The sequence below is a fragment of the Lichenostomus cassidix genome, chromosome 5 (genome assembly GCF_008360975.1).
Source record: "Lichenostomus cassidix isolate B80296 chromosome 5, HeHo_3.0, whole genome shotgun sequence".
NCBI lineage: Eukaryota > Metazoa > Chordata > Aves > Passeriformes > Meliphagidae > Lichenostomus > Lichenostomus cassidix.
The window spans coordinates 15,119,901-15,137,999 of record NC_139486.1 but is presented as its reverse complement, the minus strand read 5'-3'; the positions used below and the strand labels follow the sequence as shown (position 1 = coordinate 15,137,999).

General features: G+C 36.7%; 1 protein-coding gene across 7 annotated transcripts in view; it reads left to right on the top strand.

The window, feature by feature from the left end:
• The window catches only part of UNC79 (unc-79 subunit of NALCN channel complex), a 108,030-nt gene that overhangs the window by 9,080 nt on the left and 80,851 nt on the right, over positions 1-18,099 (top strand). For 4 of the 7 annotated variants that reach the window (XM_085061502.1, XM_085061504.1, XM_085061503.1 and 1 more), the window contains exons 3-11: positions 2,196-2,500; positions 5,887-6,057; positions 8,933-9,025; positions 10,336-10,391; positions 11,005-11,134; positions 12,683-12,747; positions 14,556-14,644; positions 15,832-15,872; positions 17,099-17,127. In XM_085061502.1, coding sequence (XP_084917628.1) covers positions 2,196-2,500; positions 5,887-6,057; positions 8,933-9,025; positions 10,336-10,391; positions 11,005-11,134; positions 12,683-12,747; positions 14,556-14,644; positions 15,832-15,872; positions 17,099-17,127 — 979 coding nt within the window. Of the gene's footprint in view, positions 1-2,195; positions 2,501-5,886; positions 6,058-8,932; positions 9,026-10,335; positions 10,392-11,004; positions 11,135-12,682; positions 12,748-14,555; positions 14,645-15,831; positions 15,873-17,098; positions 17,128-18,099 lie in introns of those variants that run through there. The other 3 variants (XM_085061505.1, XM_085061506.1, XM_085061507.1) reach the window with 3 other exon arrangements.

Here is an 18,099-nt window from a genome sequence, read left to right as displayed (position 1 = left end):
ACCCTTCTGTTTATTGCTTTTGAAAAATATGGGTCAGGCAAAAGCCTGGACATGAAATTTTGGGGGTTTTTTTGGTATTTTTAAAATAAATTTGGTGTAGTTCCAGCTGGAATTTAGATCTAGTCTTATTACTGTTAAACAGGAGGATGCCCTGATCAAGATACAGTAAGTTTGCTTTGGCATCTAATCCAGAGATGGGCCTGTAGCTCAGCATAAAAAGGAAGGAACTAAGTGCATTTGAAGCAATGTTTTGGCAAGTAAAGAGATGGGTAGTTGGTATTATCTGTTGGTAGACAAGAAAGGAATATAGTGTAGTACCTTCATACCTCTAAATATAAGCTGCAAAATATGGCAAATGAACACCAAGCAAATTAAAAGGAATCAGCACTCTGATAATTTGTTTTTAAAGTCATACTAGATCTTAGGTGATGTTCTGATACAATTTCATAAACGCCATCGTGACAGTGATCACGTTTCTTGTACTGGACATTGGGTAACAGAAACCAAAATGATCTGCCAAATGTGTGAGGCACAGTAAAAAAAGACAAAAAAAAGTTGCTCAAGACAGACTGTGTCTGTCATCTCTGACTGTAAGGGTGATGTGATAGTAGCCACTTGACAAAGAACTGTTTTTGTAGAAGTGTTTTATATATGTGGCAAATGAATGACACCTTCTCTTATAAGCACCTTAGCAAGAGTTTAGCTTACTTGTGTAAACTGTTGAATTGACAATTGCTGAGGTGATTATATGATAGGTATTTCTGTACTGTTAAAGCGAACAGAGGTTTCCAGAAGTGCTCTCTCTTGACATAATTCTGCTCTCATGAGTCATTGAAAATCTTAGTGCTACTGACTTGTCTTTTGTAAGTTTTAACACTGACTTTGGGACCAGAGTTAAACCAACAGCAACTGCTTTTGGAAATCCCCATGACTGAGAGGTGCAAAACATGCTTTAAAAAGGAAAAAAAAAAAAAAAGCATTGTGTGTGGGTTAATATATTTAAAAGGTATATTATATTTTATAGGCACATATGGACATTATGAACTAACCCTATAATTGCTTGATAACTAAAATATAACACTGCTTAAGTGACAATTTATTTCTATTTAAAATAGTGGGGTTTATTTTTTTAATAAATTAGATTACCATGTTTACAACCATGTTTGCAACATTCTTAAAACAACATAACAAGCTGGTTGACGTATAGCCTCTATTTTGATTCCCACTAAATTCTTTTCATTTTTTGAAATTATCTCTCCTTTAATTTATAGTGAGTTTTGTTGAATAATAACGTAAGTAACAGCAGGAGTGTATGGTAACATACTGTCTGATCTGCAGTTACATAATTGGTCTTGCTTGCTTAGCCCTTAGATTTTTGAAGGTAACTATTTACCCAAGGAGTGTTTGTATTCATAAAGTAAAATGTTTCCTCTCTAAACATGGGCAAAATTAAAAACACACATAAACAATCATTATCATTAGCTCACAAACATATGCTAAAGACCATCTACTATATATTATTTTATGACTTTTCCAAATGTAGTTTAGTTAACATCTTAGAAATACTATATTATTTCTAAATCCATGTGCCTGTTTAAACTTCATTATCTCAAATGATACTGAGTGAGTGGTCATGAAACAGTATCATAAAATACATACAGACATTATTTTAATGCAATAAACATGTGATTTTTAAGACTATCTTAACAAACACACATGTTTATTCTTTGCTAAAACATGTTTCTGCAAGTGCCACACCTATATTTTGCATGTTTTCAGTCAGTTGGCTCAAAAGATTATAGGGGGGAAAAATAAATCTCTCAAAAACCTCAGAATCTCAGAGCAAAATACCAGCCTATTTTGACACAGCTAGACACTTTTAATTCTCAGAATTTTTCTTAACTGTGAAACATGGGTAGGGCACTGAAACATGCATTTTTATATTTTTGCTCCTTATGAACCAGATAACACATGAGATGCAATGAAATTTTCCTAGATGTCAATTTTTAATTCTCTTATCTTGAAGCATGAAAGTAAATGGTTGCTAGATTTGTAGACATACTGGTTTCAGTAGTGATTGCATCTTATGTGGGATGTATCTGGTCTTTTATTATTTGTTTTATAGTGTCATTTCAATGTAATGTGCTGTTCTTTGTGTCTTTGTTGTCTCTTTTTTTTCTTTGTCCCCCCAACAGCATTTTGTCCCGCACAGGGAAGAAGGAGAATCAAGATGCCTCCAATTTGACAGTGCCCATGACCATGTGTCTTTTTCCTGTGCCATTCCCACTCACCCCATCTCTAAGACCACAGGTCAGTTCCATCAACCCTACTGTTACTCGCTCCCTCCTTTACAGCGTCCTGCGAGATGCTCCATCTGAACGTGGCCAGCAAAGTCGTGATGCTCAGTTATCAGACTACCCATCTTTGGACTATCAAGGACTTTACGTGACACTGGTGACACTACTGGATCTAGTTCCCTTGCTACAACATGGTCAACATGGTAAGCAGGCCCTTGAATGATTCCAGTGCTGTGAATCCATGAGTGGTGCATATATGCAGTAGAAGAGATGGGCCTAAACTGACCTGGATCTGGATTTCAAATCTCCTGAGATGCATTTATATCCAAGTGTTTGGTTTGACTTTCTTAAATAAAGGATGTTTTGTTGCTAAATGTGGATTTGGGTTTGAATTCTGGGGTTGTCTGATTTTTAGTGATGGTATGGTGGTATGTAACTAAAATGCAATGGTATGTAACAAAAATTAGAAGATTGGTGTAATAATATCCAGATTTTGAACTTGAATCTGCTGGGATACCTTCAGTCTGTCTTTTTGGGGTGGGTCTCTTAAAAAAGCACAAAGAGCTTGCAAATGTGTATCTGGCCTATAACAAATATACAGATTGAGTGTTCTGGTGAAGGTCCATCTCTACGCAGAATATAGTATACGTTTAATTGAAGAAAAAAACATGGTAATTGTGCTTTGAGATGGCTTTAAAATATTCCTGTGTAAAAAAGAGAGCAACATCTCTGTCTGAGTCAGAGAAAAACAATATTGTCTTATGCTTTAAATTAGCTACAAGCTTTTTTTTTTGTGGCTGTGTTGTATTTGTATTGTTTTCTCTCGAGTTCTGCTCTGTTTCTGTCTGGCTTCTTAACCTGTTAGCCTTTCCATACTGGGTTTCAGCAGCCCAGTATTCTCCTATGTATTAGTCAAATATTAATTTCCACTATGCTTATCATGATGTATTACTTACATAGTTCTGTATAGGAAGATGATTATCTCTCTGACAAAGCTGCTGAAACTCTTCAGGAGGAAAGTTGTTTCTGTTAAGTGCTTAATTTCTTTTGGGCTGGCAATGGTATGTTTGAATCAAAGACTGCTGCACTAGGTAATTGTATGATCTTGCAGAAGTAGGGCTCACAGCAAGTTATAGACTTGTTGACTTAGCTTCAATTCTTAGAAATGGTGAAGTTAATTATCAAGACAGTGTTTTTCTAAGTAGTTAACATGGACATAATTAACAATCAATGGAGACACGTAAAGAACAAATACCATTGGACAAACATAATTTTTTTTTGTATGGCAACACAATGGCTCTCCTTGTGTAGTTTTCCTGTCCTTAGTCACATTTTTGTTGCTGTGTCACTTTACATCCTAATGTCCCTACTGGAGTAAGGAAAACACTCTAGGAGTAATTACCAGTGGCTTGGCAGCTGGAAGGTTGTACCAAAGGGAAATCTTACAGCAGACTGTGCTGGGTCTAGTGTTATTAAACATTTTAATTGTTTTACTTAGCTGATAGAATTGAGACTGCACTTGGATTTTCAGGTGTTATAAAGATGGTTACCAGCATGTGCTTTGTGTGAAAAATATGCGATTCAAAGTAATTGTGGCAAGTTGCATTCTATTTTGAAACATTTCCAAAGGAGAAGTGTAAAATACTATGCTTAAGTGAGAGAAATCAAAGGAAATGGAGGAAATACTGGCTTGGAAGCTGTACTGCAGAGGGTTTTAACAGTAATCAGAGAAGACCATAAGTCACTAATATAGAAATATTATTCTAACAGTGTGTAAGCTTTTTTTTTTTGTGTATGAGACACCAAAAGCATTATGTTTATTATCCTAACAGCCCTAGCAAGGCCTCAGCTGAAGTGAAATTTTCAGATTTGTCCATCTAGTTTCAAGAAAAACATGTTTTATTTGTGAAGAGTCCAGGAAAAAGAAATAGGAATGATTTGAGGTCTAGAAAATGTGAACAGTGAGGGAAAACCAGAAAGAATTTGGTTTATCTAGATTAGAGAAAAATGGAAGGGAGATGTGATTATTGTATGAAAATGTGTAAAGGTTGCTGTGAGGACAAACAAACTAAACCAATCCATTTGTGGTTATATTTATCAGGATAAGAAGTTATACACTTAAATGGCAGCAATGAAAATCTTCTTTATAAGGAAGATCTTTATATGATAAAGATGATTAAGCATTAGGATGAATTGACAGGAGAAGGAGTGAACTGTCTTGCAGGTTTTAAAGAAAATTTTAGATGACTGTGTGCCAGGAATAATTTGGTTGACTCATGCTTGGGGCAAGGGGAGATCACTTGCTATTTTTTAGGTTTTGTATGTGGAGAATGAAATTTTGCAGTACAGCTTGTTATTTATTTCTTCCTCATCCTAGTAATTGACTAAAAGAAATATGTATTTTTTTATGAGAACAATCAGTGTTGTTTGGGTAAGTACAACTGCTATGCTAGGCAATCCTGAGCTTTGGCTCAATCAGGTTATAAAAGACTGTGTTTAGCTGATACATGTATTGCAAGAGAGAAGCACTCTGTAGCACTGAGGGTCTGGTTAGGCCCTTGTGTATAAGACTGTCCAGAACTACTGAAATGGAGCTCTAATTTTAGTTTTTGCTATGACCCAGGATGTTTACAGCTGCAGATCTCTCTGTGCTTTACAGGGACAGTTTTAAATCACACCAGATGTACAGGGGTGACTGAAGGCCTGTGTAATGTACTTAAGGCTGGGGAGTAATTAACAAAAGTAATCCCTCTCATGCAGGAGGAAGGCCTTCTGATGTCTTTGGATCATCATACATGCTCAAACCTGAGGTTCATTGAGTGCTATAACCTTTGTCAGAGGCACCAGCTCAGTTCCTCATTTGGGAGAAAGTAAAAAGATTCCACAGGGCCCAGATAGACAATAAACTATCCCTTCCCTTTGGATCTTAAAATATTGCACATTTATTAAGTATCCTTTCCAAAGAGTTGCAGTATGATTAATTAGAATAAGTATAGAAAATCTTGATAAATACTCCTTTCCTTTTAAGCTCGGGCCACATTTGGCCTCAATGGTTTCCCAGGAAATCAAGATCTGTAGTTTAATTACATGTGGTTTGAAAAAGATAGTGACATTCCTGTAGTCAATATACATGAGTTTGCAGAACTCTTGAGGGTAATTAAGATAAAACTTATTTTAATATGACTGATAAAGAATAGAATGTTTTTTGCAAAAGCTGGCCTTCAATACAATGTGCATTTCAAATTCTGATTCTAGTAATATCTCTGCTTAAATTCAAGCCATCGTGCATTAATCACTGTATGATTAAAATCAACATTGATTTTAACCAATTATTTAATTGGCTATAGTATTCATATTCCCTTCAAACTCTTCAGAATAGTGTTCAACAGTTCTTTCCCTCTATTTAGGAGTGGCTTAAAAATGGAGGGTGAAGTAATTTGTCTACAGTGATTATCTTCCCAAATTACTTTGAGAGAAAAGCTTGAATTTAAATATAATTTAATTTTTTAGTTTTGTTAACAAAAAATTACATAGTCATAATTACTTTTTCATTGTAATGATTCTATATTTCTTTCATTTTATTCAACAGATCTTGGGCAATCAATTTTTTACACTACTACATGCTTACTTCCTTTTCTCAATGATGATATTTTGAGTACTTTACCTTATACAATGATTTCAACATTAGCTACCTTTCCTCCATTTTTGCACAAGGATATTATAGAGTATCTCAGCACATCTTTTCTGCCTATGGCTATATGTAAGTAAAACTCATTCTAGTATTGTTTTTTCCTGGAAAACAAATAGTATTGTTTTGTCTTGGCACATAATAGTATCAGACTGTACAAGTCAAAATTTGATCTGTCATGGAATTGTAATGGAACATCAGTCTACTTACATACATAAAGTAATTTCATGTGACTTTTTCATAAGGCAAATAGTTCTATAATTTATTGATTATGCTGTGGTTTTGTGTGAATTCTTCCTTCATTTAAAGTGTCAAGTTTATTTAAGAAATCACTGTTTTCAGACACATGGAACTTTCAGTGCTGGCAGTGGGAGTTTTGAATACATAATCAATGGGAAAACTGCTCCCAAAATAATAGATGCAATAGCAACATGCGTAATTTTTGCATCTGGACTGTATCTGGATGTACAAGTATGATTTTATCAATGTAATGATGTGGTGAATTTCTGATTTTTCTCTCTTTCTGTCTTCTTGGCACTTTCTCACTAAGTTTTGTACTAAACAGCTGTGCCTGTAATGTCTCCTATCCATAAATGTTAGGACTAAATCTGATGGTACTTGCCTTTTTTCCTCTTTTTCATTTTTCCTTTCCCTCCTTGAGGATGTAATGTGATTACTTAATTTCATAGTTCCTGCACAATGTGAATCTTGAGGTATGTTGTGAATGCTTGTCCCTGTACCTGACAAAAATCTTGATAGGATTTCAGTAGTAATGGGAAATGTAATCATTTTGTGCAGACAGAATCATTAGGATCAATATTAGGTCAGTTTTAACTAGCAAGCCTTTTACTGTGTGTGTCCAAACACTGGAACAGTTTGCCAGAGCTGTTGTAGATTCTCCATCTCAGCAGATGTTCAAAACACAGTTTGCCCTGGGTACTTACTCTAGTTGCCTTTCTATGAGCAGAGGGATTGATGATCACCAGAGGTCTTTTTTAACATTAACTATTCTGTGATTTTCTGAGAATGTGTCCTCCTTACCTCTATATTCCTGACCTTTATGGAAAAATATTAACAACTTTTGTACAGAGATCAACGGTGATGTCATTTAAGCATGCAGGAGATGCTGAAAGAAGCATGGTTCAGTGTGTTGAGATTAATGCAGATTTATCACCTATATTTTCTGACTTGACCAGTCAGTGATCTTGAAAAAGTCCCCTAACTCTCTTGTATCTGAGTTTTCCCATGTAAAATAGTCCTTTCTTAATACATTGTAATGAGGTTTTCCTCTATCAACTTTGACAGGCCTAATGACAGTATGCAAGTGAAAATTGCTGAGATACACTTCATACATATGTGCACCAGGTCCTCTTTGGATTAAGAACAGAATGTTGCATTAAACAACTTCTTATCCCACTGCTGTTACCTGTTAAAGAACAGCTGAAGTTGGTGACTTATTGTGTCTGTCCTCAGATCTGTAGAACTCTACCCCAGAATAAGTGGTTGAGTCAAATCCTTGGTTTACTTAAATAGACACTGTTCCCGAAATACCCTGGACAGAGATTGCATCCTTGCATTTGCGTTTGTTGTGCTGCCTTTCTCCTCTATCAGTTTTGGTGAGATTTCTGTATGAAACCAGTCTGCTGCTTTTTGAATTTACTAATCTAGTACTGTGTCCTACTTTTTTGCTGATGGCCATGTTTGATTGCCCAGTTAGAGCTGCAAAGTGTTTTCAGTTTAAATCCATACAAGTACACCTTTCTGTAATAATTTGGGGGCTCTTGTTTGTGTGGATAAGATTAAAAAATAAATGAATGAAGTGCAATGAAGAGAGCCATAGTAATGTTGGGTCATGTGGGGAACCAACAGGGAGAAATTCTCCATTTTCTCTTCCCTCCTTTGTTTCTATTTGAGTGTTCTTTTAATTAGTCCCCTTATCTTTCCCTGCTGAGAATTATATGCTCCTTTGCAAGGCAAAGAACCTTTCCTTCCCTTAGTGTTTAGTTCTGATTTAAACCAAAAGGGAAGATGCAAGAGATTGTCTAAGCAGTTGGAGAGCCAGATGGGAGGGATGAAAACAGCTCACTGAGCTGGTAGCTACAGTTCTGTGCTTCTATCCCAAATGCTTGATATTTGGGTTCTGGCAGCCAGGCTTGGAAAAATTCTGTAAGGATGGAAAGGTACATGTGACATCTCTGTGTAGGAGCTTGCCTTCAAAGCCACGTTGTTATGTAAAAGTTCTGCAGGGTTTTTCCAAGTATACCATTTAATAGTAACCCACTACACAGGAGACCCAGAGGAACTCCAGCCACTTTTTGTGTGAGGTCAAAAATACACTTCAGTGCTGTTGTTTGTCTCAGCACAGTTCACATAACAATGGGACTAATGTTTCTGGTATGTAGCTGTAAGTTGAGCTCTTACCAGATGCTCCTTGAGAATTAATCTGTGCCATACACCAGCAGGTGTCACCAGCCCCAGCCCTTCCTCAGTACAGCTCAACAGCAGGCTTTGCATTTTTTGTTTAGTTTCCATTTGTTCTGGATTCTTTACCCTCCAGCTCCTCTTTACCCCTCCTACAATCCCAGGCCTAGGTGCACTTGGCTGTACAAGTGATGTTACTTTGACCAGACTGTGAGTTTTGAAGGAGAGGGCCTGAGAAGATAGCTGGTTAATGCAGTTTTGGGGATGAAATTGCACTGATCTGGAAAACCAGGTGTGTACCCTGTGAATCAAAACCTAGCCATTTTTCTCTGCCACCAGAAAAGGTGTTTCACCCCCCAATACAGTGTTTCTAGTTTTTCAGCTTTTTTTTTCTTTTTTTTTTTTTTAATTGTCATGACATGGTATCTTAGGAATTTTATCTGCATGAGTTGGAATCAGTTACATGCTATTCTCCTGATTTTCCTATTGCAATAGAAAATTTGGTTATTTCTTCCTTTCTTTTTAGTGGGATCTTCAAAACGAGAAGGTGTTCCAGCACATGTCAATCTGTCTGCATCATCAATGCTGATGATTGCAATGCAGTACACATCAAACCCAGGTATGTGTAAACAGACAATACAATATCATTCTTTCTGAAACTATCAGTCTGAAAGTATTGTCAAATGCAATCAGAGAAGTTTTCATTATGGGAAAATTCTGTATCATTATCCACCACAAGATGAAAAATAATCTATTTTAGTTAAAACTGAGGTTTCTGAACATAATGCTGGAAATAATCATTATGTAGATAAGAGATCTCTTTGTGATGAAGGAATAGGATTTGGTCCAGGATTGGAGACTCTGACCTACTCATGTTTGTCATCAGAATAGAGCGTTTATATATATAACGTCAGTGTTGGAGAGAAATACCTCTTACCTTGGCTACAGAAATTCCTAGTAATTGTCTTGTAATATGATTCAAATAGCACCAAATTCACAACTGGTACTGTCTTTCTAAAGAAGATTGGTAGTGCTGGCTGCAGGCTTAATGGAACTATAATGAAGTTAAATGTAATTATGAGTATCTAAACAAAAGTGATGCAGTCCCTGTTAAACCATTGGGTTCACATAACCAAATGGAAACAAAAGTTAACCCCAGTGAACTGTTACATTGCATGATAGTCAACTCTCAACTATCTCCTGTCTCATGTGGATGGGTAGATGGTGTTTTGTGGAGGAACCTCCCACTGCATTATGCATGTGAGGAGTGTCACATCACGCAAATGTGCTTCACACACATAAAAATGTGCTTCACACACAATAAAAGCAGAATGCAATTTTTAAAAGCTGCTTGCAGAAGTCAGTTTTTCTCATTAAATGTTCTATTTTTGTTTCTGTGATTTCTATGTTCAAACCATCAGAGAAAAATGTTGTCCTGTGGTTTTTGGGAAGTCAGACTTATAAAGTAGTTCACTTGGCTCTCAGGTTTGTTTGATACAGAGTGGCTCCTATAGCCTTTGATATATATGGGAAAAATATATTGTTTCATGTGACTGTCGTTACTGCCTCAAGGTGAATGACAAGATACCCATATACATTGTGGTGGAGGGACAAAATTTTAGTGAATCAGCAGGTATTCTTCAATTAGATGTGTTTGAAAAAGATCTCCATTGCTGCGCAAAAGGCTGTACCCTCATCATAATCATCTTACTGCATTTCTTAACAGAAACAAGTTACTAATATTAAGTTTCTTATATTTTGGGATGACTCTCAGGGCAATGATTCTTTAGCAAGCCCTTTAAAATAAAAAATATTTGAATGAGGCATAGAGTTTTGGGTTGACAAAGCAAAGTCAATCAGCTGATTACGTCACTTCTGTAACCTGAGTTTCCATTTCCGTATTAAGTCCATACTGTCTTTCTCTCCCAGTGTATCACTGCCAATTATTGGAATGCCTCATGAAATACAAGCAAGAAGTATGGAAAGTAAGTTTATGATCATGTATACTTTGTGGAAATGGCTGTGCTTGGGTAATAATAAAAACCAGACGGCTTGAAAATTGAACTGATTGTATGCCAAGAAGTTGTAAAGGATCTTTATATTCAATCCTCCCTCTGGATTATGGAGAGGAAGGTCCCTCTAACTTTTAGTTTACAGAGGCAGTTCCATGTTTTGTAGAACAGAGCTCTGTTTCCTAAGTACTATGTGGTTGTGGCTCCAATTAACAGAAATGTTAATAATGGGCAGTCTTCTCAGTTCATGTGGGACTGGACTTTTACAAGAACTATTTGTGAGTATTGTTGTCTGAATCTGGTTATTTATCTACATCACACCTCTTTGCACCGTACCTAGACAGAGAATTCATTTTGCTCTGCCTGTGCACTGCTGGGTGGGTGGTTGCTGTTGCATGCTCTGATCAAACTCAGAAGTATTGAAGTTGGTTATCTAATCTGTCTCTAAGAGCAAATGAAGGAGGTTTTTTAGGGCATGAAATGCATTAATTTTGTGTGTTTAGCTATCTTTGAACACAAGTACAATATATTGAATTGTGATTAGTTACCTTGCAAAAATAAACATTTTATACATGTCTTTCCTTAGGATTTGCTATATGTGATAGCCTATGGACCATCTCAAGTTAAACCTCCAGCAGTACAAATGTTATTTCACTACTGGCCCAATTTAAAACCCCCTGGGGCAATCAGTGAGTACAGAGGACTGCAGTACACAGGTCAGTGCAGCTGGTTTTGTATAGGCCAAAATAAATAAATGATGAGAAGTGCTAAAGTCACACATTTTTACAGTTCTGCGATGTATTTTGAATTTTCTAGTTTGATACATTGTACTCTCATGACTATATGCAATATCCATTTATCTACATTTTCAAAAGATGCTATGAAAAATAAAAACTTTGGTTGTGGCTAGTAAATATGTTGTCTTAGTATTAAATAAACCAGAACAGGAGAAGAAATAAATATCATGTTTGTAACAAATGGTCTGTGAAACTGCTGCCTGGGCCTCACAACGGTTCTGGTTTATGTTCCTTTCAATTATTGCTTTAGCTGCTTTTGTTGTGCCAGCTGCTAACACTGCTGCTGTTGCTAAGACTTCTTATCTGGCTGTTACTGTCAAAAAAAGGTCAGGTGATGTCAGGTGCAGTTAGTATAATGGATAAATTCTCAAGATAGATTATAGCCTGAAAATGGGAAACAAAGTCAGGAATTCAGCTGGAGCTGAGTAGGTGGATGGTACAAAGTCGTCTGTCTGCCAGACTCCCCAGAGATACTGATGGGACAGTGCTGCTACAGGGGGCACTGTCCAGCAACGACTCAAGACTTGCTTTTCCTGCTTGTCTGTCTCAACCTGTTTCAAATAGTCTCTGTCATCGGGCATATGTTTTGTTGTCTTCTAAAATTTCTGGACCAGAATGTGAAATTTTAAATTATAAAAATGAAGGGTTGGAAGAAACCTTAGAAGACTCCTAGACCAACTCAAGTGCAACATGAATGTTCCCAATAGAAGTCTGTCTGATCTGTTCTAAAGCCTTCCATTGAAGGGTTGATAAATTTTCTTGACTTTTTAGAAAAAAAGTGAATTCTTCATGTACTGCTCTGCATCACTTCCATGCAAGCAGGTCTGTAAACTAAGCACGATAGTATTATTTTTGAACTGTTACTAACACTGTATAAACTTTTTTTTTTCTTATATATAAAGTTTTTTGTTAAATCACCCCAGAATGGGATGAGTATTGTCTGCAGTCACATGGTATTTTGACCTGGAGGCATCCCCTAGACCATCCAAGTGATGCCATTTGAGCATATCTTTTTTGCTTGCTTCTTGTAATTACACAGCAAAGGCTCCTTCCATCACTGGACTAGTTTTCCTTTGTCATAGCTATGTTTTCATTTTGCCTGGGAATGTAACTGAATTTACTCAGCTACTCCTACCATCTTGCTCCTGGAGTGGAAGGATAGTTAATGATTTCAAGATGTTGGTGAGATCAAGAAGGGGCTGCAACAGGAATGTCTGTGTCTTACTTTTCCCATTTTTTTTCTGAATTCATGGTTCATTTAATTGTATTGTAAATAAGTCAGGAGGCCTGTATATTCAAGGTTGTTTATTGTAATTATTAAGCTTCCTGAGGAATGGCTATTTGTATAATACTCATATTTGTATAGTACATAGTACAAGAGGATCTTGTTCTCAGTTGAGACCACTAGACGCAAAGAGTATGAATATCTCTTCTCATGTATTAATCAGCCATGTTTTGGTTTTGCAGCCTGGAATCCTATTCATTGCCAGCACATTGAATGCCATAATGCAATTAACAAGCCAGCTGTGAAGGTACTGCTGTTACTCCAGGGGGCAAACCCAGCTGGGTGGGGTGGGGGAGGTTGGACTTCGACCCCAGCCACAGGCTGTGATTGTATGCAGGTGACCAAAAGCAGATCCCAAGGGAGTAGCAAAGGCTATTGAGACCAAGGGGGGTAGATCTTTGTCAATATGTTCTTTGGCTGCCTAAAGCAAGATGAGGCTTTTCCTGCAACTAGTGCAGGCCAGTCTTGAAATAACATGTGGCAATGGCTGTAGAGCACTTTATAAAATTCTGAGCTGGCTCCTGGCTAATCCATGTAAATGTTTCCCTGAACACATATATGTGTATAAATATGTGCACAAATATTTCTGTATGCAGGAAACCTTATTTCAATTATTTAGGTACCTGTTCACCTTGGTATCTTGATTAAGCTCATACAATGCATACTCTGATTATGATCCTTTACTTGGAATGTGTCCTAAAGCAAATAGCAACACAGCTTTACTTACCTCTTCTTCAGCCCTCTTTGAGGGAGGTAAATTGTATCTTTACTGCTTACATGCGTAGTAAAAATTAAAAAGGTTTGACCAGACTCATAGCACAATTTGGTAGCAGAGGCAAGAGCAGCAGCCCAAGTCCAGAGCATACTACAGTTAGATTTACTGATTAATTGATTTATATTTAGTTAAATATGTAGATACAACCAATTTTCCTGGCATCAATTAGTATGCTAATATAATTTCTTTAGTCAAACAGTTCTTCAGTGAGCTTTTTCCACAGGCTGTGATAGGACATAATGATGACACCTCAAAAGTCCTGTAAGGGACCACCTTCCTGCCCAGTCCAATCATTCTCAATGATCCCTCTTTCACAGGAAAAATGCTGAAAGGTATTCCCTCATATTGTAGTGATCATTGTATTCAGGCTAACAACACAATAGAGCAAATTAGAAAAAAAGTACAGTTCCAAACTTTGCAGATTCAATACCTGAATATTTTTGAATGGTCTGTTAGCATTATTTTGACAGAACCAGGCTTGATCAGTCAGCACTCAGAAAAATGCAGTTTGTTTTGTCTTGAATAGAAATCTGGTTACCAAAGGTGAGAAACATTCGGAGAGATACTTGTCTTTCTTTATAAAGTCTTGCACTCAAATGGAGTAAGAAACATTTTGATCAGAGTGGTTAAGATATACTGTATGCATACTACTGCTCAGTGTTTCTTTAGTAGTACAGAACACTTGAACAAATGTGTATGGAACTGGCTGTTACCTGTAACTGTTTTCTGTAATTGACTAATGTGAAAGGATGAAAGCTAATGCAAGACAAAGTCTGGACCTATGTTGCCAAGGGAACTGTGAGTCTTTGTTCTGTCACTGCAGTTGCGCTCTGTACTTAAAAACTCCGATGACTGAAAATTAGATTTTGCTGGAAGAGGCATTATTGAGAGAGAAAAATCTAGACCTTTACATTACCTTGTCCTAAACAATGGATCCTCTTAAGTACTATCTCTTTGGGGAAAAAAAACATAGAAGTGTATATGAATATGTGATGTGAATATGTAACAAAATATACTTGTGTTTCAGAAAGCGGTAATACTGGCACTGAAATATGTCCTATTTTTTACAGGCTCTCATTTTTCACTTACAACCCTCTCTCTGTTAGAAATAATGTGAGATCTTGAATGCCACATGCTGAGTATTGTCTCTCAGAATACTAAATGCTCTTAACACATATCAAAGCTGTGTTATATTTCATGTCCTAGCATTAACATGTTCAACTTTTTCATCAAGCTTCAATGAACAGATGTGTTAATTCTTTTCCTTCTCCATGTTTCAGATGTGCATTGACCCATCCCTGTCTGTGGCTTTGGGTGATAAGCCACCTCCCCTATATCTTTGTGAGGAATGCAGCCAAAGAATTGCTGGGTAGGTAAACCAAGAGCTGGAAAATGGTAGATATTGTCAGACTCCAGCGTTCAGAGCTCTGGAGTTTTGCTTTATTGCAGTATGGTTAGCATATAATTTGTATAGGTAAACCTGTTGAAATATGTGGAGCACACTGCCACTCAATATGAACAAGGATTACAGTTATTTACCCCACATTATCAGCATTTGCACCTAGCTTAAACAGAGCTTTTAATTTGAGATCTCTGGAAGAATAGGTAATGTGGGATGCATTGACTAAGACAGGGAACCTCATTAATGTACAAGTTTTGCTTAGGAAACGCTTTTTGTCCTTGTCCATTAGTTGTCATTAAAAGCAGAATATTACAGTGAAAGCTCTGTCATAGAGCTTTCACTACTTTTTTGTAATGTGTATTTCAGATTAGTCTCTAAGATACACTGTGAAGCAGCAGAGATCAAAGAAATTGATCCAGGGTTGGCTAGTGCTTGGAAGGAATACACCCTGAGATGAAATAACATCTCTTTGTTTTCATTTTTGGTTGTATTTTTTACCTTTGAATTGCTATTTTGGTTTGTATTAGTATACAAAATCTACTAATACTTATGGTCAGTGCCAGTCATTACTTCAAATGGATGAGATCACAGGTAGTTCAGAACATAAAGGAGTGTTTTTCTCCTTGGTTTAAGACAACTTTAAATCACACCAGCTGTGGGAAAAGCAATTACATCTCACCTTGGGTTTTCAAGTTATCATTGATTCAAAGCTGCAGGAAAAAGTAATTTAATTTGGTAGAAGCATAGCTTCTAAGGACACTCACAGAAAACAGTACCCGTACATTGGGGTTTTTTTTAACGTTCATCTGTTATTCTTCACTATTGTTTCTTAGCTGTCAGATTTTCAGATCCATCTCTCTTTTAATTTGGTAAATTTAGGTCTCAAAAGTAATTTTTGAAAGCATTGAACATGGTGACCAACATCAGCAAAGTGGTAATTTACAGTAAGACAGCACAACAAAGAGGTGTAATGTAAACCAGTCCTCAGTTTCTAAAACTAAATTTGGAAAAAACAGCTTCAGAATAATGTCACTCCTACCACATTGATTTATCTAAATTTCCTCTGTGCAAAAGATAAATCCATATATATTATATATATATATATATATATATATAAAGAAAGCTAAAGCTATTTATTTATACAATTTTTACAGGGATCACAGTGAATGGTTGATTGATGTTCTTCTGCCACAAGGTAAGAGGTATTTTAAGGGTAGGTCCAAACTAATCATAATGGTACAAAGTTATACTTCTGGTATTTCTCCATACTGTATTACTTGAACTGCTGCATTCTGTTCAAAAGGGTTGGGTTTTTTTTTTAAATTTTAAAGTACTTTGTACTTAATGCTGCTTAATGTCCTTAAAATGCAATGAAGAATATACTAATCCTCTATCTGAAATTCTATGCAACTCTTTATGTGCAGGGAAACAGAGACAATTTAATAGATTTTCAAATCTTGAAGCATTCCCAATTGGAGACAAGTTTTTTAAAAGCATTTGTGTCTCACAGTGGTGTCCAAAAAATGGGGCTGGTTCTTCCAGTAACCTGGGTCTGATTTGAAAGCTCTTAAGGCTTCTGAAAATCTGTAACACGAGACTGCAAAGGATATCAGAAAAATATATAAAGTATTTTTTAAGATCCAGTCATTGATCCAATCATTGCCCTTTGGCTAGTGGAAAAACTTGATATTTTATTTCTACTAGAAAGCAAAGCGCTTTGGCAGACTAATCAGCATATTATTGACAATAACCCTTCCAGGGATAGAATGAAGACACTGCCTCTCTCTTTGCTTTGCAAACTGAAAATTCTTAAGCAATTGTGATTTTTTTTTGCTGTCTTCTTTTAGTTGAAATGTTATCCAGATTAAGAATGTTTTATTTACTTAAGGGAAGTATTTCGTTTTAATCAGCCACTTAAACTTACTGAACCATATGTTGCCAGGGCAACAGATCAAATAGCTACTGCTTACAGATTGCATCTGCAAACATTTCACTATGAAATTACGGGCCACAGACATAGTGGCTGATTCTACATTGTTCATCCATTTTTGCTACTCTTTTATGCCAAGAGCTTTCACAAGCATTGTAGCCCCACCCGAGCCACGTCTCCTACCGTGTGCCTACAAGGTGTGCTTTTACAAGTCTCTGTGTGAGGCAGAAGCATAAGCGGAAGGTGGATGGGTTTCAGAGCACACCACACTTAATGCACCAAGGCTATTATTGCATTTCAAAGTAGATATAGCCCTAGGCCTAATTGTGCAGTGTCCTACCTTATGCTGGCTTGGGGGTTTCAATAGTATCTGGAAGCCCAGAGTTCAGCCCAGAGACTTCCTTGCTGGATGTCCGTTTTCCCATGGCTGCCGTAGTAAACCAGAAAGATCGTCATTTTGTGTTCATGTTTTGTATGCCTTCCCCTTACAGCTGAAATTTCTGCTATATGTCAGAAGAAGGTAAGATTCAGCCATGTGTGTGATGGGGCATGATTTGATGTTGTGTGTAATGTCATTCCATTACTGTGTAGTGTGTTCTTCTTCGTACCATTCCAAAATTTCACAATTTATCCATGAATGCATTTATTGGTGGATGGAAATTATTCAGCAACAGCAGGTTTCTTTTTGTTAAAACTGCCAATGTTAATTTGAATTGTAGGTTTTAGCTGAAGTGGCAGTTAGTAAAACAATTCAGTTATACAGCTGAGCTCTGTTTTTATTCTGTAACTCTGTTAATGAAGATGATAGAGCAAGAGATGAATTTTAAATCTAAGTGTTTATATATCTTCTCATCTCCTTGAAGTCTTGGATTAATCCTAAATTAGACAAAAATCATACTGTAAAATGTGTGCTTTTAAAAATACATGGACTGAAAATATTCAGTGCTTGGCTCTAAAAAGGTTGCTGACAAAAAGAATCTGCTTGCAGTACATACCAGCTAATATGTTTTAGTAACGTTTATTAGCAAGGAATACAGTGTATAACATGTTCTAGTTCTCATGTCGTGAAAAAAGCTTTTCTGTTGGCCTTGGATTATCAAGTGGCAGAAATTTGAGGTGCATATTTCAGAGGCTTGTACAGTTTCCTATGATAAGGCAGATCCTTACATAGCATAAACTGTGGCATGGTGGCACCATTTTTTTGCACTCCTAAGGATCTATCTCTGCTACCTGTAAGTTGAAAAGACCTTCTGAAACATAAGCAAGTGTTAAGAGAACTACTGTAAAATTTAGAGATTTCTCCAAGTGAGGAGGTTGAGGTTGGTGACTTAAATGTCAGTTTGTTGTGTTTCAAAAGAAGAGCAACTGTGGCATTTAAGTCCAGGCTCAGCATTTAGTCCCAAGCTTGTCTTTGTGGAAGGTCAGCGACACTTGGAGTTGTGCTTATACACAGTGATTTTGGAAACTGCCCATGCTTGAGCCAGCTCCCCAG